The sequence below is a fragment of the Myotis nattereri genome, assembly GCF_964212035.1.
Source record: "Myotis nattereri genome assembly, chromosome: 12".
Lineage (NCBI taxonomy): Eukaryota > Metazoa > Chordata > Mammalia > Chiroptera > Vespertilionidae > Myotis > Myotis nattereri.
In genome coordinates this window covers 38528784-38554685 of record NC_138087.1, presented here as the reverse complement: position 1 = coordinate 38554685, position 25902 = coordinate 38528784, and the positions used below count along the sequence as shown (strand labels likewise).

Genomic DNA, 25902 nt, shown 5'->3' with positions numbered 1-25902 from the left:
TAAGTTCCACAATTTGACAGAGGACACTCACAAAAAGGGAGGGAGTTATATTCTCCCCATTTTACCTAAGAGTAAAAGGCATTTTTAATCCAGAGCTGTAGTCACCTTGGGTAGCAGAAGGCTGTCGGAGTCTTACTGAAGCCACCTCACCAAGACACGTAAATGCTGCTAACTCGCTGCTATGGTCAGCGCATCTGAAAACAAATAACCCCATTGTATGGCCCTCGATGAAAATACAGCTTGTGGCCTCTAAGTGGCCAAGGAGCTGGCCAGCCCAGGGCACATAACTTAGATAAATCACAAACCAGAGTAGAGAAACAAGGTGCTCTTCATCAGTAGCACCCAGCAAAGTTTGTTGAGTTTAATTGAGCCCAGGTAGATCAGGAAGTGGGTACAAGAGCTCAAAGTATGCTGAGAACACAGTTTTATTTAGAAATCCCAGGAAGAGACTTGGAAACAAAATAGTAGTGTTGAAAGGAGCCCTCAAGTGACTCTTAGGATGTTCAAGCTCATTCCTGTGTCTCAACAGAAGAATTTACGTTACTCAGAAAGCGGACAGCATTGTAGGTTAAAATATGTGTGTGTGTGTGTGTGTGTGTGTGCACATGATTTCTGTCATAAAATTATGGCAACCACAGCACCATTTGGAGAAAGAAAAGAGAATAGGAAACACACACACACACACACACACACACACACACACACACACACTTACCCTGCCTCTCTAACATAACTGTGAATAGTATTCTTCTAGTGCAGTGGTTCTCAACTTGGGGGTCGAACGACCCTTTCACAGGGGTCGCCTAAGACCATCCGAAGACACATATATAATTACATATTGTTTTTGTGATTAATCACTATGCTTTAATTACGTTCAATTTGTAACAATGAAATTGGGGGTCACCACAGCATGAGGAACTGTATTAAAGGGTCGCGGCATTAGGAAGGTTGAGAACCACTGTTCTAGTGGTTTCCCTTCTATAGATTTTTAATAGTGTGCTTAGATTTAAATACAATTTTTTAAGTTTATATAATCATAGTGACTAAGAACATGGTCTTTGAAGTCAGATAGCTTGGGTTCAAATCCTGGCTCCAGACACTTCCAGCCCTGAGTTTTGCCTTTGTCAAATGGGGAAGATAAACTTGGTCCATAGTGTTGCTGTGAGGATTCAGTGAAATGGTGCACATCAGATGCTCAGCACGGGCCGGAGCAGTGTAAGCACTCAGTGAATACTAGCATGGTTTCCTGTTCCCACTGAAACGCTATTCGAATCTTCCGCAATCCTAATCATTGGGAAGGTTTTCCTCGACATCCAGAGGCACACCTATTTTCATTTCATGAGATTGGTAAATTTCATTCCACAAATTCTTCTGTGGTTCAAGATGCTGCTTTCAAGATCTTGGTCAGCTTGTTGAGAGCTCTTATGACCTGCGTTTTCCTCAGAGATTGAACTCGTCAAAGAGGAGTCAAAGCCAAAACATGCGGATGATCGTTTGTTTTGAGAGGTTGGTTTATTTGCTCTTTAGCTAGGTTGTGTGGTTTTGCTCCAAGACCACAGGTTCTAACCACACCATTGTGCAGCCATCTACATGGTGGGTTGCTAGGGAGATGGGTGAGAAACCACAGCTGGAGAGCTAGAGATCTCTCACAAAGTCCTTTTTGCCTGGTGTTACTAGAGCTCACCATCTTTCTTTTGGTCGTTTTTGCATAACTTTTTTCACCACTTTGTAAACAGTTTATCTAGGCATTTACCCAAGAGAAATGAGAGAATATGTCCATATAAAGACTTGCACAGGACTGTTTTATAGCAGCTTTATTTGTAACTAGAGGCCCAATGCAGGAAGATTCCTGCAAGAATAGGCCTTCCTTCCCCTGGCTGCTGGCACCAGCTTCCCGGCTCTGGCCGCTGCCTCCCACCTCATCTTTGCCACATCAATTTGCATATTCCCTCCTTATTGGCTGTGGGTGCCTCCATTTTGTTGTGAGGTCACAGTCAATTTGCATATTCCATCTTTATTAGATAGGATAGCCAAAAACATGGGCAATCTGTTATTAAGTAAAGTATGTCTCCAGTAAATAGCAAAGTTTTTTAATGTAATTTGGTGATTTTTCCCTTATTGGAGAATTTATGTGTTTATATTTAATACTAGGGGCCTAGTGCACTTTAATATGATCACTGCTAAATTTCAATTTAAACATATAATCTTACCATGTTTTTTTTTCAATCTGTCTATTGTTTCTATAGAGATTACAACAATACATAATCAACTTACTAGAGTTGTAATATTAATTGGTACTTTTACCATTTCTGAAACAGTGTAAGAACTTTAGAACATCTGAACTCCGTTTACCCCTCTCAGCTTTTGTGTTGTTGATGTATATTTTAAACTCTGCATTATTATTATTACTTTGTATAGTCACTGTCACTGAGATTTACTTATGTACTTACCCTGTTGGCATATTTCATTGTTTTCAGCACTCTGTGCTTCCTTCTGGGATCATTGTCTTCTGCCTGAAAAAATCTCTTTACTATTCTTTTAGTATGGCTCTGCTTGTAATAAATTCTCTCCCCTTTGTTTATCTGATGAAGCGTTTATCCTTTACTAATGAAGGGTATTTGCACTGGGTGGAAAAGTCTAGATTGGTAGTTTTCTTTCAGCAGTTTAAAGATGTCATTGTATTGGTTTTTGGATTTCACCTTTTTAAATGTGAAATCACTTATTAGTCTTATTATTACACTTTGAAGTAATATGTCTCTAATGTGTCTTTGAAGGTAATGTGTCTTTCCCACAGATTTTTTAAAGAACATTTAAATTTTCTCTTTCTGTTTTACTGTGATGTGTCTAGGTTGATTTTCTATATAGATTCTGAAGGGCATTTGTAGAGCTTTATGAATCTGCATCTTTGGTATTTTTTTGTCAACAATATTTCTTTAAGTATTCCTTCTGTTCCTGTTTTGTCTCTCCTCATTTGGGACTTCAGTTTACATATGTTAGTGCCGTTTCTTTATTCTCAACACATTTTTCTGAAGAAACCCTTTTTTCTTTAAACAGTTAAAACAAAAAGCACTTGACATTTACAGGTGTTCTTTTAGGTCAGTGGTTCTCAACCTTGGCTGCACATTAGAATCACCTGGGAATCTTTTTTAAATCCTGATTTCTGGGCCTCATCCTCCGGAAATTCTGTTTCTTCGTTATGGGTTGGGGCCACAACATTAGTAACAAAGAAACAGAATTTCCAGAGGATGAGACCCAGAAATCAGGACTTTAAAAAGATTCCCAGGTGATTCTAATGTGCAGCCAAGGTTGAGAACCACTGTTTTAGGTGATTATGCTGCCACATCAGTGGATGGTGATGATGTCAGGAGAGAAACTAACTTACATCATGATAAGTAAGGACCGGGAAGAGTGGGTGCCTTACAGAGGCATGAAGACATTGAGTAATCCTCCTCTAGGCTTGCTGTGGGACCCTGCCAACACTTAAGTCATCTAATAAAAACGCTTCTGTGTTCAGAGGAATTTTCCAAGTGAAAGAGATTTGGGATTCCTCCCACGTGAGGAAGAAACGTAAATTCTCCAGCTTGTTTATCAGGAGCACATGTCTCTTTGTAATCATGTTTCCACCTGTCAAATCATCTTTATAGAAGTTGTACATGTATGGCGTGTCTCTTTACGAGAAGGGATGGAAAATATAAGACAATCTCAAGCTGAAATATCTATTACGAAGCCTCAGGCTGGCAAACTTCTGAGGAATTCATTCAAAACTTCTTTGCTCCCCTTGTTGGAGTGGCTCAGTTGGTTGGAGTGTCTTCCCGTGCACGGAAAGGCTGCAGGTTGGATTCCCGATCAGGGCATGTACCTGGATTTCAGGTTCAGTGCCTGGTTAGGGCATTGAAGGCAATTGATTGATGTTTCTCTCACATCAATGTTTCTCTCTCTCTCTCTCTCTCTCTCTCTCTCTCTCTCTCTCTCTCTCTCTGAGCATGTCTTCAGGTGAGGATTTAAAAGAGACTTCATTGCTCAAAACATGTATGCATGTATTTATATGCAAGGATAGAGATATATATATGTGAATAGATATAATATGCATCATATAATATTATATACTAGGGGCCCGGTGCACGAAATTCGTGCACAGATAGGGTCCCTAGGCCTGGCCGGCGATCAGGGCTGATCTGTAGGGCTACCAGCGGGGTGATCGGGGCCCCCACTCACACCTGCCTTGGCTGGCCTGGTGCCACCTGCTTGCCAGCCCCCCACCCCCACCACCGCTGGTCGGGGCCTGTGGGCTGGGGGCAGCTCCTGCGTTGAGCGTCTGCCCCCTGGTGGTCAGTGCGCATCATGGCGACCGGTCATTCCGCCGGTTGGTCCACTGTTCAGTCGATTTGCATATTAGAGTTTTATATAGATACATAATACATATTTAAAATTTGCTTTGGAAATTCATTTCATAGCCTTTTAAATGTACAGGTGTACTTTACTACAAGTATCTGAGGATACACCTCAAACAAAGCCTTAGATCATTTCTATGTGGTCAACTCCAGGAACTACTCGCCTGTGTTTCTGGACCTTATACATGACATACACTGTGACCCAACCCAGTGCTATTGACATCATTCAGAGCTACATACAACAAATTTTAAAATCATTATTATTTTTTTAAATACTACACTGCCCTAACTATAATTCAGGAAGTTTGGGGGTAATATTCTTTCACGGCTTACTTGATCTGAATCATTTCTAGTCTTGAACAATGGCTATTTTGAAGGTTCAATTATACCATGTGTTTGTGGCTACATATGCCACCCACAAATGTCCATAATTATTATTTATTACTAGCTATGTACTTTATACTTTGTATTTGTTGAGTGTTTTATAGTCAGGTATTAGTTACTAAGAGTAAATTATATGTTTGCTTTTCTTTATTCTACCCCTTTCACTGTTATTTAATACATGTCAGATTCAGGAAAACCCTAAACTTCTTTAAATACTTAAAGACAAAGGTTTTTCTCTTCAATCAGCTTTATAATCCTTCCAGCCACATTGGCTGCTGACCATACCAGCATAGCGAGAGAATTTTCTCTCAGAGATGAAAGCCAGAGCGAAGCCTTCCGGTGCTTGGTTTCCTAGCACAGCTGCTGGTGTAGATCATGCTGCTGATTGTTCCGCCTGGAGATTCTTGAGCATCTTTGCCAGTTAGAGCTGGAAGGCTGCCCATCCAGGAGGTCATGTAGCCCAGTTACATGTAATGAAACTAAGATGCAGCCTGGTTAACGAATGTACTGAATTCAAATAGCTGGCAACTGTCAGAGCTCAGGACTAATTCTCCTTCTTTTTCTTTGCTCTTTTCCCTATCTCTGTTGTAAAGACTTGGGGCAGCCAGGTGGTTAAAATACTTAAAGAAGGAGTATGGAAACCTAATGTCTAGATGTTAAGAAATGTTTTTTGTTTTTTTTTAATGCTTGAAATGCATTGTCTGCTTTTCCATCAGGTTGGCTCCTTCTCATTTTTTTTTCCTTCAAAATATGGTTCAAAAGTCTTCTTATCCCAGAAGCCTCCTAAGCATTCCTGGCCTGAATTAGTAACTTCCTCCTCATAACTTAAAAGGCACTGCACATTCCTACATTATAATACTTAGTATATTGTGTTATAACTGTGTTCAATTCACCATCTGTCTTCCTCCTTCCCACCCACTGGACTGAGCTTCCAGGAGCAGCAATAGTATCTTCTTGAACTTCAATCCTAGCACTTGGCAAAGAGCTGGGCGTTTTGTGTGCCCTCCATGTTTTACGAATGAATGAATGAACCAACTATACTCTCATAGTCTTGCACTATCAGTGAATGTTATACTTTATTGGACGTATAAGTCACCCGGAGTTTCCAGACCACACCACAGAGATGCTGGTTCAGGATTGGGGTAATGTTGAGGAATCTGCATTTTTATTAAGAAGCTGATGACTTTGATGCAAATGGTCCGTAGGCCACACTTGACAAGCTCTGCCCTCTCATTAGTTCCGCTGGTACTTATATATCCCGATTATCTGTCATCTAAATAAACCCATAGAGCTTCACTATCCACCCCCTTCCACCATTTTGACTACTGAATAGAGGTACAGTAAACCCTCAATTTTGCGGACGTCGACTGAACGAACTTCAGATTTAGCAGACAAAATTTCCAGTCCATGTTTCATATGTGAACAATAACACCCTGTTAATTTTAAAATGCTTTTAACCAAGATTTGCTTATAATTAAATTAACAGAGTTTTTTTGTTTTGCACTCACTGTTATTTTTAATAAATTTTAGCGAATGGGCCATATGTTGGGGGAAAAACACTGTAGTAATTTCACTGACATAAATAAATATCACATATCTACAAGTATAGTCTACACATTTAAATCCAAGAGTCACTGTTCATAAACAGTGTTCGGGGAATGCTGATCACACCGCATTGTGTGGTAATTGGTTTCTGCAGCCATTGTCATACCTGCCTGGGATGTTCCCAGGTGACCTAAGCCACGCCCAGCCATGTGTATTTGTTTACTCTAAGTGACTGGTGAATGCACGCATTTACCAGTCCTATTCAGTATAAATTTCAAGTCACAGTAATACATATAGAAGACTTTTCTGTGAAATTAAACTTTTCATACATACTCAATTTTAATCACACAAATGTGTCTACATAAGTAAAAACAGGTAAACTAATTTGTCAATTTTTTAACAAATGCATTTGGAAAACCTACTTTATTATATAATGGGTTTTCGGCTTTAACAGACACCCCCTCTCCTGACTTAGTCCATTATATCGAGGTTTTACTGTGTCAACATTTTAAACAAACTCCAAGGCATCTTCCCAATTAAATTAGTAAAAATAAAGATAATATGTGTACAGCATTCTGAGTAATTAGAAGAAGAGTATCTTAGTTCATCAGGGAAATATTATCATAATATAATCTAGCATCATGAAAATTACATTAGATATGTTGGATTTGGTTTGAGACTTAAATGCAAAGGAAATAAAACGCCCACGCAATGCCTGCGTGGACAGCCTGCATGAGCTCTTGCCCTGGCTGGGTTCTCTTGCTTGTGTAGGCAGGCTTTCCCTCTCACTGGGGCTGGCCTAGAGAAGAGAGTTGCTTTAGACACTGAGGTGCTAGGTGCTCTTTTGAGAATGAAGCTCCATATTAGTAAACCTAATGGCTGATGTTTACATGTTTTAAAAAGTCTCAACTGGTACATGTGTGCCTGCACCTAACTATATGTATGCATTTTTTAAAATTATGAACTTAAGCAACTTTGCAGGAAAAAGAACTGAATGGGTAGTTATTAAACTGCCTTTATATAACTATCCAAAAGCATTTCTCATCCTTGAAAAAAGTATATCTATTCAGTTCCACCTACTACTTTTTACTTGTAGTTTATTTTGTATGCACATGTCCACGGGTCCACCTAATTCGTATTTTTTGGTTATTTTAAAAGGTGAAATCCTATTTCATCTATTTTATTCTATTATTTACTTAGTGTTCTGCCAGCGTTGGCTGTTTTAGTCATTTTCAAAGATTTGCTACCATATGCAGAGTTCTTATGCTCATTTCTGCTCAAATTATGTTTTTGTTTGTATGAATTCCATTGTGCATATTCTCCAAAGTGAAAGACTTAGAAGGAAGAGTAATGACAGTTTTATAGCTCTTATTGCATATTATAGTATTGCTTTCTGGAGACACGGAACCCGTATACAACCCACAGGGTGTGGGCCATGCTGCTTTTCCCACAGCCTGACCAGTATGTAATTTCATCATTCCAGCCTATTTTTGCTCGTTTAATGTGAGCATAGGGCCTCTCCAGAAATATTTTATTTTGAAGTTCTTTAAGTGATGCGAGGCAATTCTTTTCCATGTGGGATAATTAACTGTTTTCATTTTAAGGACAAACAATTCACCTCCTATTGACAGTTTTGGAGGGACCGGCATAACAACCTTTTGTAGAATTGATTCTGTAGAAATAGGACCCTTAGGTACTGGCCAGGCTCCACCTGTTAGGGAGGAGCAGTTGTATAGATCTGAATTAGAAAACGCAGGTGAAGGGCTGCCGCAGAAGTGCCAGCTCACTCTGTTTCAGGAAGATTGGAGAGCAGGAACATTATAATTTCACGATGACAAAAAGCCCTGGGGCTTTGGCTTAGGATAACAGATTTCACCTCAAAATGAATGCAAAAACCTATCCCCCCTGCTGTTCCATGATATCCTCACACATTGCCACTTCCTTTCCTGAGCATTTCCAGATATCCCCATTTCAAGGAGACCCCCTGGTCTACGACAGGAAGGACTTTAGAATGGCCAGGACACTCACCTGGGCTATTTGAGAGGTCCTGCGGGGAGGACCTGGAGACAAGTCGCAGGAGCAGTCAGTCCCGTCTGTGGAAAGTCGACTCGGATATAAAATAGTGCCTTTGCTCGTTGTCTCAGCATTCTGTGACTGTGGTCATCTTCTGTGTAAGCAAATAAATGCTTGCCATGCTGGTGTGGGTTTCTGTGGTGCCAAACACAAGATAGAATGTTATTTATGTAAGACGGGCCTTTTGTTTTGGACAGTGGTCTAATCTGTTGATCTTTTTAGAAATTGGTGACTGTCCAACTTGTAATGAAAATCAACCTCTTGAGCACTTGGGACCAAAATCTGTACTTTTCCTTTATTCCCGGCTGTCATGCTAAATTGGACATTTCTTGCTTTCACTCTTGTTTCCATAGAATGCTTACACACACAGACACATTTATGTCTCTATCTTTATCAATCTGTGCCTACCTATCTATCTGCTTTATTTGGAAATAATTCACACACCACACAATTCACCCATTTAGCATGTATAATTCAGTGGATTTTATTATATTCACAGAGTTGGCATCCATAACCACAGTCAATTTTAGAACATTCTATATCCCCCCCCCCCCACAAAGAAACCTCAGTTCCATTAGAAGTCACTCTCTATTTGCCTCCAACCCTCCCAGCCCTAGGCAACTAGGGCTTATTCTGGACATTTCATATAAAGAATCATATAATATGTGATCTTTTGGTTTAGCTTCTTTCACTTTGCATAATTTTTTCAGGGTTCATCCGTGTTGTCGTATATATCAGGTTCTCCCCCTTTTTTATTGCTGAATAATACTTCATTGTCTGATAGACCACATTTTGTTTGTCCATTCATAAGATGATGGGTTGTTTCCACTTTGGGCTACTATGAATGACTAATAAAACATGTATATGTTTCCGTGTGGAAGAATGTTTTCAGGTTTCTTGGATATATGCCTAGGAGTGCTGAGATGTAGGAGAACTGTTTAACTTTTTGAGCAACTGCCCAACTGGTTTCCAAAGCAGCTTCCCCATTTTACATCCTCACCCACAATGTACGAGGGCGTCAGTTTCTCCATATCCTCACCAACATTTGTTCTTGCCCATCCCTTTTGTCATAGCCATCATAGTGGTTGTGAAGTGGCATCTCCTGTGGTTTTGACTTGCACGTCCCTGATAGCTAATAGAATACTTACTCCTTATCTTAGTATTCTTCTTATACTTTTATAAAAATAAATATGTTTCAAGAAATTAAAAAGGGCAAGGAATATGAGCGGCTGTAACTTCCTCTTGGGTTTCACACATCATCCCATCAGAATGGAAGGGACCTCCACTGCCATGAGTGTGCCCCAGCCATTTTCTTCCTTCTTGTATCCGTTCATCATTCAGAGCATGGGGAAGCAGAGACCATTGTCCTATGTTGGGTAATGTCCCGTGTTGGGTAATGTGCCCACCCCTTGGGTTTGTAGTTATGACTAGGACTAGACAATGTACACCAGGAGTGTGCAAATCCTGAAAGGAAATTGAAGTACTTTTGAGGTGGGAGACTGGGTGCCACGGGTGGGACCAGAACACGTTTCCTGCTTCTCTGGGTGAACTGCATTGCCAAGGTTGGGAGCCACAGAGACCTTGTCAGAAACCTCACTAATGATGTCAGAAACCTGTGCTATGCCCTACCACATATCATAGTGAAGAACACATATTAAGCTTTATTCATAATATTTCAAAATGATACAATTTTAAATGTACATATTCCTATTTGAAACACAGCATTTTCAAATACATGATCTCATCGATCCTCAATAGTCTGTTAGTTTCTAGTTATAGTCTGTGGTGGCCTCGTGGTTTAAGTACATGCCTGTGAGCGAGCCCCAGAATCCAACCACCACCAACTGATTTCCTGAGAACATGTGTTCTGAGCTCCAAACAAATGACGAACAAATGCCCAAATGTCAACCTGCCCCTAAGCCAGCATCTCACTGCTCGGCAGGCTCATGCCAGCAGGTTGTGTGGACAATAGAGAACAACTCTCATGTGCTCCATCCGGCCACCAGGGATGCTGACTGAGTGCTCGGCAATGTCAGGATGGGTGACTGGAAGGATCTTGCACTAGGAGCAGTGTGGAAAATAGGCAGTCCTCGGGATTTCAGACACCACCTCAGGTGCCTCGGGAGGTAGAAATGTTCATATCACAGTTCTCTAGCGTTTTCTGTTACAGCAGAAGGCGACCAGAAGGGTTTCACTGCTATAAAGGAGAATGACCGGATCAAAACAACAGCTGGGGGTTTAAAGGACTCTGGTCAGAGACAGATGTCCTCACAGGGAGCCGACGCCTCTGAATGGCCTGGGAAGGAGCCGCGTGCCCTGCACCCTTTCCTCGGGCTTCAAGCTCATCTTCCTCCTACTGCTGTCATCCTTCCAGTCCTGGGCAGAAGCCACGATGGTGGGCGTCCTGGCCTCTGTGAACTCAAGGGTATATATCAGTGATGGCGAACCTTTTGAGCTCGGCGTGTCAGCATTTTGAAAAACCCTAACTTAACTCTGGTGCCGTGTCACATATAGAATTTTTTTGATATTTGCAACCATAGTAAAACAAAGACTTATATTTTTGATGTTTATTTTATATATTTAAATGCCATTTAACAAAGAAAAATCAACCAAAAAAAATGAGTTCGCGTGCCACCTCTGACACGCGTGTCATAGGTTCGCCATCATTGGTATATATTGTCACACAGAAGTCCACCCACGGGCCGCTGTGGACATTGTAGTCAGTTCTGCCGGTTGCCCAGCCAACGCAGAAATTTTATAGCATGCCATCAAAGATTGTATCTATAACTGTGATGATTTAAAAAAATAATCACTTCATTTAGATTTTTCTATTTTAACCCAAGGTATTCTTCAGCGGAAATAAGGAAACAGTTTACTCTCCCACCAAACCTTGGCCAGTACCATCGACAAAGCATAAGCACCTCTGCTGGCTTCCCCTCTCTTCAACTAGTAAGTATGAGCTACAGCTTTGCTTAGAGGATGGTCACGCGCAGAAGCGCCCAGCGAAGGCTTTCTGCCTCGCCTCTCCTTAGGTCTCCCCACTGCTACCTTCTACTTCCAACCACCAGTGCCTAATTTTTAACATCTGACTATTTCCCTCTCTTCCTCCCTCAAGTAGGGCTTACGGTGCAAAATGGGTTGTGGTTCTGACGTCCCTGGACTTAGTGGACTTCCAGGCTATGTGATTTCACCCACATTATAATTCATATTGTAGGGAGGCAGAGGATTAGCCTTGGAAGCTTGCTACTGTTCATAACATGCTTTTATTGGGGGGAAATGTATTCCAAAACCTGAAAAGCCAAGTTACAAACCTTAGTTTTTTAAAATCGTTTTCTTGGAAGTGTAATTTACATACAATAGAATTCACTCATTTTTAATGTACAGTTTGATGAATTTGGCCAGTTTATTGTTATTTAACCTCTACTCAATCAAGAGTCCCCATCATGGCCCCTTTTCCGTCTGTCTCCTCTCCCAGACCTCAGTTCCAGCCCTAGGCCATCACTGATCCACTTCCGTCTTCATAATGTTGCCTTATCTGGAACTTCATATAATTGGAATCAATTCAAACCCCCATTTTAAACACACACACTCTCCCTACATATGGTGCCTGGTTGGTACTGGAAATCTCAGGGGTGGGGCACTTTGAAAAAGTATATGATTGTCTAACCACTCTGCTATACACCTGAAACCAATGCAACATCATATTGAAAGTTAACTGTAATTGGAAAACAAAACAAAAACACCTAAAAAATATATTTTTTAAAAAACCAAACACTCCCCCTTCTAAGTTGAAGGTTGCCTGCATGTTTCACACCAATGGTTGAGCGTGCCTAAGTGTGTTCTATTATTTGAGGACTAAATGCCAGACGTGTGCTAAGTCGGATGCATCTGACTTAAGTGAGATGGTTTGTCAAACCCGAAGGAGCCTCACTTCCTCTGTGAGAGCTGCAGCCTCCCCTGGCCTCACTTCCTCAGGCGCGGGCAGCGCAGTGCACTTTTTTGCTTGTTCTGGCGGTTAGCCTGCGGAGGTTAGGTTTATTTTTTGTTGCTCACTTATTACTTCAAAACCACTTCTGCTCTTAGAAATTTTGTAACCTTCCACTCAGTTTCCTGTGGCTGCCATCTTGTCTCCTGTAACAATTTACACGCGACTCACTGTGTGTCCTTAAAGGTATGTTTACTGGAGTGATTGGTGGTTATTTCAGAGGGGTAACTTGTGTGTTGTGTCACTGATGAAATAGTCCTACTGAAAAATAGACTGCAAAAGGTCATTTGTGAGGACATGTCTTCCAAAAAACTACTTAGGACTTGGGTGGCTTGCTAGACTGCTGTTTTTATTTGTACTTTTCCTATCTGTTTCAAAATCGCGGATTATAATAAAAGCACATCAGGTGCATAATGTTCATGCTTTCAGATATATCAGGTGAACTGTGAACCAAGACAAATTAATTTGGTGCTAATATATATTTTATTGAAAACCCCTGAAAATTATTATGCAATTTCTGATTAAAATCTTACTCCAAAGTATTAAACATTTGGTTAAAAAGTGACAGGATACACTTTTCTATCTTAAACTAGGTGGGGAGGTGGGGTTGGGTGCTTTGCTTCTTTGTAAATTAAGACCTCAGCGCTCTGCAGTGGCTGTCTTGAGAAAGCGTGGACATCACTGCGAAGAGGCTTTGAGGAAGTTCAGCCAGCAGGCTTTAACCCCTTCTCTGCAGGCCAGCTTTGACTCTAATGCTGCAGCCTCACATTTCTTCAGGAGAAGTCGTTTATAAATATAAAGTCTCAAAGGAAACAATTGCTTCATGACTGCAGGTGCTTTTTGGTTTTATGGAAGTAAATGTTGATGAATTAACTTCATTAGCTGGGCAGCCGAGTTAACACGTGGCTTAACGATCCGTTTTCTAAGAGAAGATACCGAAGAAGTAGCACACATCTTTAACTATACAAGAATCATGTGTGCCTCAATTTATTCCTTTTTCCGTTTGCAAATGAATAGCCTTTAAAATACACTACTCCGGGTAACTCCAGTTTAGTTTTCTGATGATCTTTTCCCAGATCTCTGCTTCTGCTTCTGCACAGTCTGTTACCCCTGTGCCTCCTATTAACTGACAGCAAAGCAGGAGGTATGAGGGAAGCACCAGCCCCAATTTGATATCCACTAAAAAAAAAAAAAAAAAAAAAAGCACGGCCTGCTTAGGAAATCACCCTGATGTTTACCTGCTTGTCCCGTTGTAATGTCAGAATGAGTGACCGTTCTTCCCCTTGAGTCATCTTCCCAAATGAAGGTTCCTCCAACAGAAGTCAGCATACATGGTGATTTCCCTTTCCCTTCAAGAATGATTTCATTTCATGGGAAGACACTGGGACATTTCAGCAAGATTCATTTCTGGGGAGGCAGAGAAGTAGTTCGTCATCTAAAGACTCTCAACCGGAAGTAGCTTTAAGAAGCTGCTCCTAAGCGAGAAGCCATAGACTGTCCATTGTATAATTTTAGACAATTGAAAAGTAAGAATGAGTGCATTTTGACCTTTGTTTCTCTTACATTTGTTTATATAAACCAACATTTCAACAACTCCACGTGCCAAAACAAATGGTTGTTTAATTTTTTAAAGTATTTTACTGGTCAAGGTTATTTAAAACTCAATCAATTATAAGTTTGTTGTTTTGCAAGAGGAAATAACTTGGAGTCGCATGGATCTGGGGTGACGTATAACTGTCATGTAATTGGTGTATAATTTGGGGTAAGTTAACCTCTGTGAAGGCTTCAGTTTCCTCATTTGCAATATTGGCATAATAATGCTGCCCATTAGGGTTAACATAAATGACATAATAGATGCTGTGTAAATAGTGACTATTACTGTCAATGTGTTTGGCACTGTGGAGACACTAGGAGATTAAAAGAAGAAGATCAATAGGAGATTGTTTTGCCTCTAAACTGGGCTTTATGATCTATTTGAGATAATATAGGAAATCCCTACTGGCTTTGAGTGTGGTAGGTGCTCAGAAGAGAGAAAAATCCATGACATAATAGGAGGTAAAGGCTTGATGGGAAGGTGAGGAGACTTAGAGGAAGGTTCTCAGCCCTGGCTGCCCATCAGAATCCCAGGGACCTTTAGAAACACCTGTGGCCAGGCCCACCATGGAATGAGTAAATAAAAATCCCAAGGGATGGTTCTAGGTCAGTGGTCAGCAAACTCATTAGTCAACAGACCCAAATATCAACAGTACAATGATTGAAATTTCTTTGGAGAGCCAAATTTTTTAAACTTAAACTATATAGGTAGGTACATTGTTATTAACTTAATTAGGGTACTCCTAAGGCTTAGGAAGAGCCACACTCAAGGGGCCAAAGAGCCGCATGTGGCTCGTGAGCCGCAGTTTGCCGACCACTGGCCTAGGTATTTTAAAGTTGCCTGGGACTTTAACATGTGGTCTCGTTTAAAAAATTACATAGTAGGAGTATTCCAAACAGGAGGAAGAACATAAAGTGAAGTTTCTTTTGTTGTCCTACTTGTTCTGAGTTTTAGAGAGTATGGTCAGCAAGAACCACATACTATCCGTATGGATATATCCTTATATAAAGATAGTCGGTTGAGTGTTGTCCCTTGCAACGAGGGTTGCTGTTCAATTCTCTGTCAGAGCACATGCCTGGCTTTATCCCAGGTGGGAGTTGGGAGGCAGGAGTCAGCTGATCGATGTTTTGCTCCAGCATCAAAGTTTCTCTCTCTCCCTCTCGCTTGCTCTCTCTCTCTGAGGATCAATGAAAAAAAAATCTAAAAAGAAAAAAAGGATAGTGGCTTCTGTCATAAATCTGATAAGTCAAGTGAGAGGAAGGGTGTGTTTGATTTCTTTTTTTGTTTAGTCAGGTTTGTGTTTTTAAACTCTAATTGTCGATGTTAGCTGTGATAATTTTGAATACAAGAATTTCAAAGTCAATAAAATATTTTTTAAAATTTTATATTTGAATATGAAGAGGAACCACCATTTGGAGTTGGTTGCTTAGACATGATGATAGAGTTGTTCTGGGCCTATCTGACACTCCTGTCAGAGTCCTTTGTGCCCAGGGCCAGAGGGAGTGGCCTTAGTGTAGCATCGCTCATTGGCCGTGGCATTCTGCATTGCCACAGCCATGTGAACAGGTTGGCCAGACACTCTCTGATGTCAACAACTCTATATTTGATGTATTTATTAAAATGAAACTGTAAAATACTAAAATTATTTTTTAGTTATTCAAAGTAGAAAGGGGAGTAAAATATGCAAGAGAGGAAAGGGTTGGATCTATGCCCTAAGGTATAAAGAAAGATCAGAGACACTATCATGGTGTTAATGATCTTCACCTACATTTTTATAGAGAGAAAATCCTATTTTTAAAAAATGAGAATAGAAAATTTTGAAGTGAAATGGAATGAACCAGCTGAACCATAATGTCCTTGGGTGAAGAAAAGTATGTAAAAAGCCACATCCTGGATATGTACCAAACACCATGGTTACATGACATGTTTGTACACAGGGGTGGGCAAAAGTTGGCTTAAAGTTGTTCGTATAAAAAAAGACATGCAGGTTATCATTGCAGTAGCTTTATTAACTCTGTTTCTAATACAACTATACATCTACTTTTGCCAACACCTGTATAACACTTATATAGGAAAAAAAAGTCTCATACCTGAAAAAGCATTCATTTTTATTATGTGTTTAAACTTCTGAACAATAAAGCAACCTTTTTCTTTTACTACTAAGGCTGAACGCTTGATAAATATGGCCTTTTATTATTTTTCTTGTGCCATTGCTCATGTGTGCTTCATTTTTCAAGCGGTTGGGCTGTTCTTAGGTTTCATTGATTTCATGGAGGGGACATGATAGAAAATGAAGATCTCAGTATGGTATATAGTGTTCATGCAAATTCACATGGAAGATAGAATGAAAGAGTGGGGCCCTGCATGCAGAGCAAGAGTTTCATTACTGTCACTGTTTAAAGCAGTGGAATCAAATCCGCCTTGGTAAAATAGATGGTTGCCTACGATGGCATGTCAGCATCTTCCACTTGGTGGCATCAGGGGAAGATTGTCATTGGTGGAAGCAGGGAAGTAGTTAGTCTAAGATGTTGTACTTTGAAATTACTGAAGCCAGAAGAACATGTCTTCAGATCTTTTTACTTAAATATGGTATAGAGTTGAAAGGATTGTCTTAAGCATTCACTCACTCATTCATTCATTCAGCTCATGGCAGGAGCTGGTCTAGGAGCTGGGGATACAGTGGTGAATATAGCAAAAGGTCTAGCCTCTTGGAACTTACATTCTAGAATGGGAGACATAGACAAAAAAAGTGAATGTAGACCAAATCAAGGGGGTTTTAATGATTTGAAGAATGAAACACGAAAAGGGAGAGAGAGTGACACAGAAGAGAGCCTATTTGGTGGTCTGTGAAGGCCTCTGTCTAGAAAGGAGACACTTGGGAAGGATTCTGAATGAACTTGACAGATATCTGAAGGAAAAGTCTTTTAGTCAGAAGGAGCAAAGTCCCCAAGGCAAGAGTATGTGGCCTACTCCAGAAACAGAAAGGAAGCAGAGAGCGAGATAAACAGAGTAGGCAGTAGGAGATGAGATCATAAAGAAAGCAGGGCTGGGTCATAGGCCTCAGAGACCATGGAAGAACTTGGGTTCTTCCCTTGGTTAAGATGAAGTCACTGTTTGAGACAGCGTGGAGGGACCTGGAGAGTATTAAGCTAAGCAAAATAAGACAATCAAAGAAAGACAAGTATCACATGATCTTACTTATATATGAAATCTAATGAACAAAGTAAACTGATGAACAAATTAGATCCAGAGACAATGAAGCATGCGACAGACTGATGTATTTCAGAGGGAAGGGGCAAGTGGGAAGAGATTAACCAATGAACTTATATGCATATATCATAGCCCATGGACAGATAACAGTGAAGGGAAAGCTTGGGGAGGGGGTGGAGGGAGTCAATGGGGGGGAAAAGAGGACATCTGTAATACTGTCAACAGTAAAGATAAATTTTTAAAAAATGAAGTCGCTGAAAGCATTGAGCATCAGCCAGGCACAATCATAATTTTTATAAAGATTGCTTATAGGGTTTTTTATATAAGGATTATTCTGGCTGTCACAGGGAGAATAGACTGGGCTGGGTGAAGTTGTTACAATAACTCAGGAAAGTAATGGTGGTGCTTTGGAATAGGGTGGTGGGAGTAGAGAAGGTGAGAAGTGGTTGGATCCTAGATATATATATATATATATCAGAAGTAAAGTGGACAGGATTTTCTGATGGATAATACATAAGGTGTAAGATAAAGAGAAAAATCAACATTGACTCCAAAGCTTTTGCCCTCAACAGCCTGTGGAATGGAATTGCCACTTGCTGAGATGAGAAGACTTGGAAGATATAGGAAAGCAGATTGGCAGGGAAATTAAAAGTTTGTTTTAAATTTGTTATGTTTGATAGGCCTATTAGATCACCAAGTGGTGATGTTGAGATATAATCAGAAAAGTTAACCTGGATTTCAAGCCAAAGGTTGAAGCTGCAGATATAAATTTGTAATATAAAAACCAAAAAAGGTATTTAGAGCCATGGGAGTAGATGAGATCATCTGGGCATGAATACAGATTGAGAAGAGAAGATGTTTTTAGAACTGAACCTTAAGGCACTGTGTATGGGGAGGAGAACCTAGAAAAAGTGTCTCAAAGGGAGAGTGACTAATCGTCTCAATTTGCTTGGGACTGAGTGGTTTCCTGGTACATGGACTTTTAGAAGCTGAGACACACTAGGACAAGTATTACAAGAAAGAGGGACTGATTAACTGTGTCCAGTAGTGTAGAGAAACCAGGACCTTTAAATTTGGCAATATCGAGGTCTCTGGTGACTTTTTGTTGTTGTTAATCCTCACCCGAAGATATTTTTCCATTGATTTTTTAGAGAGAGTGGAAGGGATGGGGAGAGACAGAAAGAGAGAAGGTTGGGGATCAAGCCTGCAACCAAGATACATGCCCTTGACCGGAATCAAACCTGTGACCCTTCAGCACATGAGCCAACACTTTATCCACTTAGTCAAACCGGCTAGGGCTCAGGTAACTGACACAACTTGCCTGATTTGAGAACACCCTCCATGAAGATAAACCTTCATGAGGGTATAAATAGCCAGTGTACCTGAAGACATCATTTCTCCTCCAGCCCACACAGAGCACCAGAGGCCTCCCCAGTGCTAAAGCAAGGGACCCGGGTCCTCTGTGATTACTCCTGTGATTTGAGTCAAGACATTTAGCCTCTGTTTTTCTTTTTTTTTTGTTTCTCTCTTTATTGATTAAGATATTACATATGTGTCTTTATCCCCCCAGTGCCCCCCACCCTCCAACTCATGCCCTCACCCCCCCCGCCCCGGTGTCTGTGTCCATTGGTTAGGTTTATATACATGCATGCAAATCCTTTGGTTCATCTCTCCCTCTAACCCCCACCCTCCCCTACCTTCCCTCTGAGGTTTGAGGGTCTGATTGATGCTTCTCTGTCTCTGGATTTGTTTTTGTTCATCAGTTTATGTTGTTCATTATATTCCACAAATGAGTGAGATCGTGTGATATTTATCTTTCTCTGCCTGGCTTATTTCGCTTAGCATGATGCTCTCCAGTTCCATCCATGCTGTTGCAAATGATAAGAATTCCATCTTGTTTACCGAAGTGTAGTATTCCATTGTGTAGATGTACCACTGTTTTTTAATCCACTCATCTGCTGATGGGCACTTAGGCTGTTTCCAGATCTTAGCTATGGTAAATTGTGCTGCTGTGAACACAGGGGTGCATATATCCTTTCTGATTGATGTTTCTGGTTTCTTGGGATATATTCCTAGAAGTGGGATCACTGGGTCAAGGGGGATTTCCGTTTTTAGTTTTTTGAGGAAACTCCATACTGTTCTCCATAGTGGCTGCACCAGTCTGCATTCCCACCAGCAGTGCACGACGAGGGTTCCTTTTTCTCCACATCCTCGCCAGCACTTGTCATTTGTTGATTTGTTGATGATAGCCATTCTGATAGGTGTGAGATGGTACCGTATTGTCGTTTTGATAAAATAAAAATAAAAAGACCCCGAATAGCTGCAGCAATCCTGAGAAAGAAGAACAAAGTAAGAGGGATCTCAATACCAGATATCAATCTGTATTACAAAGCCACTGTTCTCAAAACTGCCTGGTACTGGTACAAGAACAGACATATAGACCAATGGAATAAAATAGAGAACCCAGAAATCGACCCAAACCACTGTGCTCAAATAATATTTGACAAAGGAGGCAAGAACATACAATGGAGTCAAGACAGTCTCTTCAATAAATGGTGTTGGGAAAATTGGACAGATACATGCAAAACAATGAAACTAGACCACCAACTTACACCATACACAAAAATAAACTCAAAATGGATAAAGGACTTAAACATAAGATGGGAAACCATAAAAATATTAGAGGAATCCACAGGCAGCAAAATCTCAGACATATGCCAAAGCAATATCTTCACTGATATAGCTCCTAGGGCAGTGGTCGGCAAACTCATCAGTCAACAGAGCCAAATATCAACAGTACAACGATTGAAATTTCTTTCGAGAGCCAATTTTTTTAAACTTAAACTATATAGGTAGGTACATTGTTATTAACTTAATTAGGGTACTCCTAAGGCTTAGGAAGAGCCACACTCAAGGGGCCAAAAAGCTGCATGTGGCTTGCGAGCCGCAGTTTGCCAATGGAAATTAAAGAGAAAATAAATAAATGGGACTACAGCAAAATAAAAAGCTTCTGCACAGCAAAAGAAACCATCAACAAAACAACAAGAAAGCCCACTGCATGGGAGAACATATTTGCCAATGTTATCACCGATAAGGGTTTAATCTCCAACATTTACAGGGAACTCATACAACTTAACAAAAGGAAGGTAAACAACCCAATCAAAAAATGGGCAATGGATCTAAATAGATACTTTTCAAAAGAGGACATAAAGAAGGCCAGCTAGCCTTTGCTGTGCATTAGAGGGCAAGGAAAAGCTCAAACTTCCTTAAATAGCTGTGAATTTAAACTTGTAAGGTATTTAACATTTTTTGTGTGTATATCTTGTATTCTGATGACCAGGCCTCTGAAAAAAGTAGCTGGAAAGAAACTTGGCACAAGAGAAGTATTGAAAATTGCTTCAGGGCAGTGACTTTGTCCTCTCAGGCTAGTGTAGGACTGCTGTAGGATCCCAGTGAGTATTTGTTGAAGGAATGGAAGTAGGTGTATTAATCCAGGTTCGGCCAGAGCAGTGGACCCAGTAGGAGCTGCATATGTATGTATATTAAAGAATTGATTACGGGGAATTGGTTACACTGGTGGCTAATTTCCCAGGATTGTCAGGAAGGCAAGATCACCAGAAAGCTGAAGCTGCAGGGCGTGAGCTGAACTTTGAGAGGGCCACCACCCACTTTGAAAAAGTATCCAATGCATTTAGACCACCCAGGAAAATCTCCATTTTTATTAACTTAGGGTCAACTGATTAGGGACTGTAATTACTTTGGTAATATTCTTTCACGGCAGCACAGGTCGATTGTATCAGTAGAAGGTGTGTGTATGCTACAAATAGCTGCAGCCTCCCTTCCGTCCTCCATCCCTGGCAAGAGGAAACTCTTGTAGCTCACCCTGTCTGGCAGCATACTAGGAAGGGAATTCGGGGAATGTAATTCAGCCTAGCCAAGTTGACACAGCAGAAAGCCATTGCTATAGATAAAGCCTGATTTAGGATCATTTGTATTCTTAATTATTTTCATTTTTAGAGGGTGTTTTGTTTTTATTATGATTATTTGGGGTTTTTTCTTATATCATTTTAACAAATGATAGACACAATATGATCATGCATGGTATAAGATGACTTTGAAATTACTTTGGATTCTAACATTTAAACTAGTCTTGGGTGTCCACTGACTTAGGAGGCCATACATAGCTCAATAAGCAGAAGAAACAAAATACTTATCACATTTTTCCGTGTATAAGATGCTATTTTTTTCTAACATCATTAGACTGGAAATCGAGGGGCATCTTATACACAGAAATCAGCCAAGGAGGGAGCTGCATGGGTGCGTAGCTGCCCATACCTTGTCAATCAGGCTTCCTCTAATCATGAGCCTTGTTGTTACTGATGTCAGCTGAAGCCACAATTGGAGGTAGAAGTGGAGAGGGACCAGAGCATTTTGAGCCCATAAAGATGTCAAAAACTAAAAATGTAAATACTGGTAAGTGATTGTCTTACTCTGCAAAGTTCAAATTGAATGTAATCAGTTATGAAAAAAAGCATGGAAATAGAGCTGCAGAGAGACAGTTTGGACCTCCTCCCACTGAGTGTATGATCGGATGGTTGAGAAAACAGGAAGAACAACTCCTTAAGATGCCAAAAAAAGAAGAAGGCCTTAAGAGGGAAACCAGCAAAATGTTTAGAATATTGATTTCTTAATTTTGGGTTGGAAAAGTGAGGGGTGGGGGGAGTGCATCATGTACATTTAGAATGAACAGCTTCCTCCCTTGTTAGTTTCAGTATGGAAAGGGTAGAGGAGACTTAAATACCAGCTTGTGTGCAGTACTGGAACCATACTCAATAGTACTATCATTATGGTTTGTGTTTACAGTCTATTTAGTCGTGAAACCTATTCAGACCTCAGGAGGTTATGACTTTATGATCAGTTGTGCATATAGCACTGGGCATATTTCCACACAAGTAGTGCTCAATGGTGATACTTTTATTTTTTATATTAGCTTTTCCCTTCAAATATAGTGATTTATACGTGCAAATGTGACAAATGGTACCACCTTATGGTTGTTGACTAAAGAGCGACGGAAACATGCATGAGAGGATCTCCCTGTACTCTTCTTCTGTGTCCCTGATGCCTAACCCAGTGGCTTGTGTTCAGTAGATGCTCAGCAGATAATTCCAGAATAAGGGACTCAGCCACCCTTTCTCCTTGGTTCTTAGAGATAATAGGAGCTGCTCTCAGCCAGGTTTTCATCAGATGTGGCTTTGAATTTCAGGGATATGACACTGAATTTTTTTCTCTTTGATGATTGCACACAAATGCCATTCTCTATGGAAGCTTCTGCTTACTAGGTATTAGTGCTAGAATCACATGGCTTCAAATTGTGCTTCACTATAATTCTAAGTATATATTTACAGTGCCTCTGCTTGAGTAATTGATATTCTTTGTATTAAATTTACATTTATTACTTCTTTAATTAATTAACTTACTCTTGTTTATTTTAAGCAGCCATTCTCATGAGAAACTCCGAATGGGCTTGTGGGTAGTAGTAAATGTATATTTTTTACTCCCAAACACACTATTGCCTTGTGTTTTAATTATTTCTGGAAATACACATTTCCTGAGAAGCCCGCAAGAGAAAATAAAATTATAGTGGTTAAGAACATGAACCTGCCTAGGTTTGAATTGCAGATGGGCTACTTCCATGTGTAACCATGTGCAAATTATTACATCTCTAGCCTTTACTGTCCTCATCTGTAAAATGGGAATAATAAAAGTGTGTACCTTATAGAGTTCTAGTGAGAATTAAATGGGATAATGTAAATAATGACCTAGCCCTATTTTTTGACACATAGTTAGCGCTCAATAATTGTTAGTTGAATAGGTATAAACTTTACACTAATAAGGTTGGCTGTGCAATAAATGCAGTTTTCTTCACTTCAAATATAAGTCTAATTTCTTCACTTCAAATATAAGTCTGCTGGTTGTGGTGAGGAGTGGGAAAGTTCACTTTCCCTATTGAGGTTGGTCTTACGTAGGTTTGCAGTAGGCTTTTTTGTTGCGTGCATAGATGATGCCTGTGGTTCCCTCTGGCTGAGGTCAACAATGTTTTTCTGCAAACTCTGTCCCCACCTGGCTCCTGCATAGGCTGCTGATTGGCTCCCTGCGCCCTGCTGGTCCCTGTTGCTTCATTTTGAGAGGCAGCCTATAAGGACTATGGTTGTCTCCTTCGCTGACCTCCAAAGTCCCTTCCAGATAGAAGCAAGACAAACTTCCTTTATGCTAAGTGAAATAAGCCAGTCAATGATGGAAAAATACCACATGATATCACTCATTCATGGATAATAGAGACCATTATAAACTTTTGAACAAGAATAGATACAGAGGCAGAGCTGCCTCAAACAGATTGTCAAACTGCAGCGGGAAGGCCGGGGAGGGTTGGGGGGCAGGAGGTAGGGGGGTAAGAGATCAACCAAAGGACTTGTATGCATGCATATGAGCATAACCAATGGACATAAGACACTGGGAGATAGGGGAGGCTAGGGGACTGTCTAGGGCGGGGGGGGGGGGAAATGGACACATATGTAATACCCTTTGTAATACTTTAAGCAATAAAATAAAATAAAAAAATAAAAAAGAACCTAAAAAAAAAAAAAGAAACTTCCTTGTCCTCTCTCACACCACATGAGAGCCAGGGGGAGCTAGGGAGAGAGTCTTCGCTCTGTTGTCCTATTGAAGGATGTCTGTCGCCTTCTCTGCTGCCCCTTCTGCCCCTTCTGGCATTGTGAAGTCCTCCACCTTGAAGCATCTCAGACAAAAAGGAGGGCAAAAAGCTGCTCAATTCTCAGCTTTGTCCTCACTCCCCAACATGTTATTCATGTCTCCCCCACCAACAGGGACAACAGGGGTGGGGAGGGACAGGGCAAGACCCATTTACATTCTCTTACCTTGTTTCTTTTTGCCTCTTCAATAACACTCTGTTCCTCCTCTCCAGCTTGGAACCCATACATCTAGTCTGATGGACAGTTTCAGGGCGATGAAAAACCGGTTTTATTAGCACTTCCTTTGGATCTGTCCCTGTTTCATATCGAGGCAGTACAAGTCAAGAATCTGGGGTGTTTGTTTTGTTCGTCTACAGAGAGGGGGTCAGAGGTAGAGAACAGTACTTCCCTGGGCAGATGACTCCAAATAGTCTGCCATAAATGAACACCATAGAGCTGCTATTGTATTATTATTATTATTATTACACAAATCTACTGATCTAAGTGATTCTTTTACTCCCTTAAGGCAGTGGTTCCTAAGTCTTTGGACTTCACAGACAAGAATATATATTTGTTGAATTGCCAACTTTTTATTTTATCAACTAAAGAAAATTATTTTTTTATTACCACCACTTCTATCACTTCTTTTATCCTCTCCCCTGTGGAAAGACATGAGTGAAGAGCAAAAACGCCATCATTTTAAAGCAAGTACAGTAGATATATGAAACCTCAGCCCATTGCCCGTAGTTTTGCTCATTCAACAGCAGGCAAACCAGCACAGTCAGCCCAGCAGCGTCTGGAAGTCACTGCCTTGGGAATGTTTCAGCCTCCAGTCTGGTTCGCTGTGGGCCGTGATTGCGAGTGCAGGGTTTCAAGAACCCATGTCGTGGATAACCCAGGCCAAAGGAAAACACCATGCTGAAATAGTCAAAGGAATGTTGTTGAGTTTGCCTGCATTTCTGGAAAATTGCCTCTTTTCTACTTCACTGTATGGCCTCAGAGAGTGTTTGCAGGAGAAATTGTAAAAATGCAGCAAAGCCTTATGATCTCATTTTGGATCTCCTCAGGATTTCTCATCAAGGTGCAATTAAGCAGAGAAAAATTCTGCCTTGGGGTATGATTTTAATTACTCACCGTGTTCTGACTCGACTTTCCGAGCTGCGTTTCTTTTCCATATCGCTGCCTCTGTGTGTGACAGCTCCTCTGAGCTAAGAGTAGAGCACTTGTACTGAGTAGAAAGGGGTAGGGGGACCAACACCTACTGTCGCCTTAGTGCTTCTATCTGAAAACCGAGAGGGAACCACCTTTTCTTTTTCCCTGCCCCTGCAGCCTCAGTTTTATGACCCAGTGGAGCCGGTGGACTTCGAAGGACTTCTGATGACACACCTTAACAACCTGGATGTGGAGCTGGCCCAGGAGTTGGGAGACTTCACGGAAGACAACTTGGACGTGGTGTTCACGCCGAAGGAATGTCGGACTTTGCAGCCCTCTTTGCCGGAGGAAGGGTAAATCGTTTTCTTAAACTGTGCATGGGATTGTGACTGTCTGGCCTGTTCTTGGTAAGGGGAAAGGTGCTCTAATTTTGGACTTCTTTTAAAAATAAACTAAATTACTCAGCTCTGTTGAGATGTGCAGGATGACTACGATAACCCAAAGACCTGCATGTAGACAGGTTTTGAGTTGGTTTGACCAGAGGCTTTGAAAAGTCAGTGGGAGCTAAGCCAGTGGAAGGGGTGCAGTGGGACAAAACAGAATGCTCCATCAGAGGTGAGGAGTGCAGGATCTGGAGTCAGACTGCCTGGGTGTCAGCTCAGTGACCTTGGGCGGGTCATGTGACCTCAGGAAGCCTCAGTTTCTCCATTTGTAAATATGTCAAGATTTTTCATAAATTTTTTTAAACCTCCATTCAGAAGCATTTTAATTGGTTAATGACTGGATCAAGTTATAAACATAAGTTGGACCCACATTTGT

The 25902-nt window shown here is 40.8% G+C and overlaps 1 protein-coding gene across 1 annotated transcript in view; it reads left to right on the top strand.

Annotated features, from left to right (window-relative positions):
- The window catches only part of DOCK8 (dedicator of cytokinesis 8), a 198287-nt gene that overhangs the window by 32648 nt on the left and 139737 nt on the right, over positions 1-25902 (top strand). The window contains exons 2-3 of the mRNA XM_081102903.1: positions 11237-11342; positions 25261-25436. Of these exons, the coding sequence (XP_080959029.1) occupies positions 11237-11342; positions 25261-25436 (282 nt within the window). The remainder of the gene's footprint in view (positions 1-11236; positions 11343-25260; positions 25437-25902) is intronic.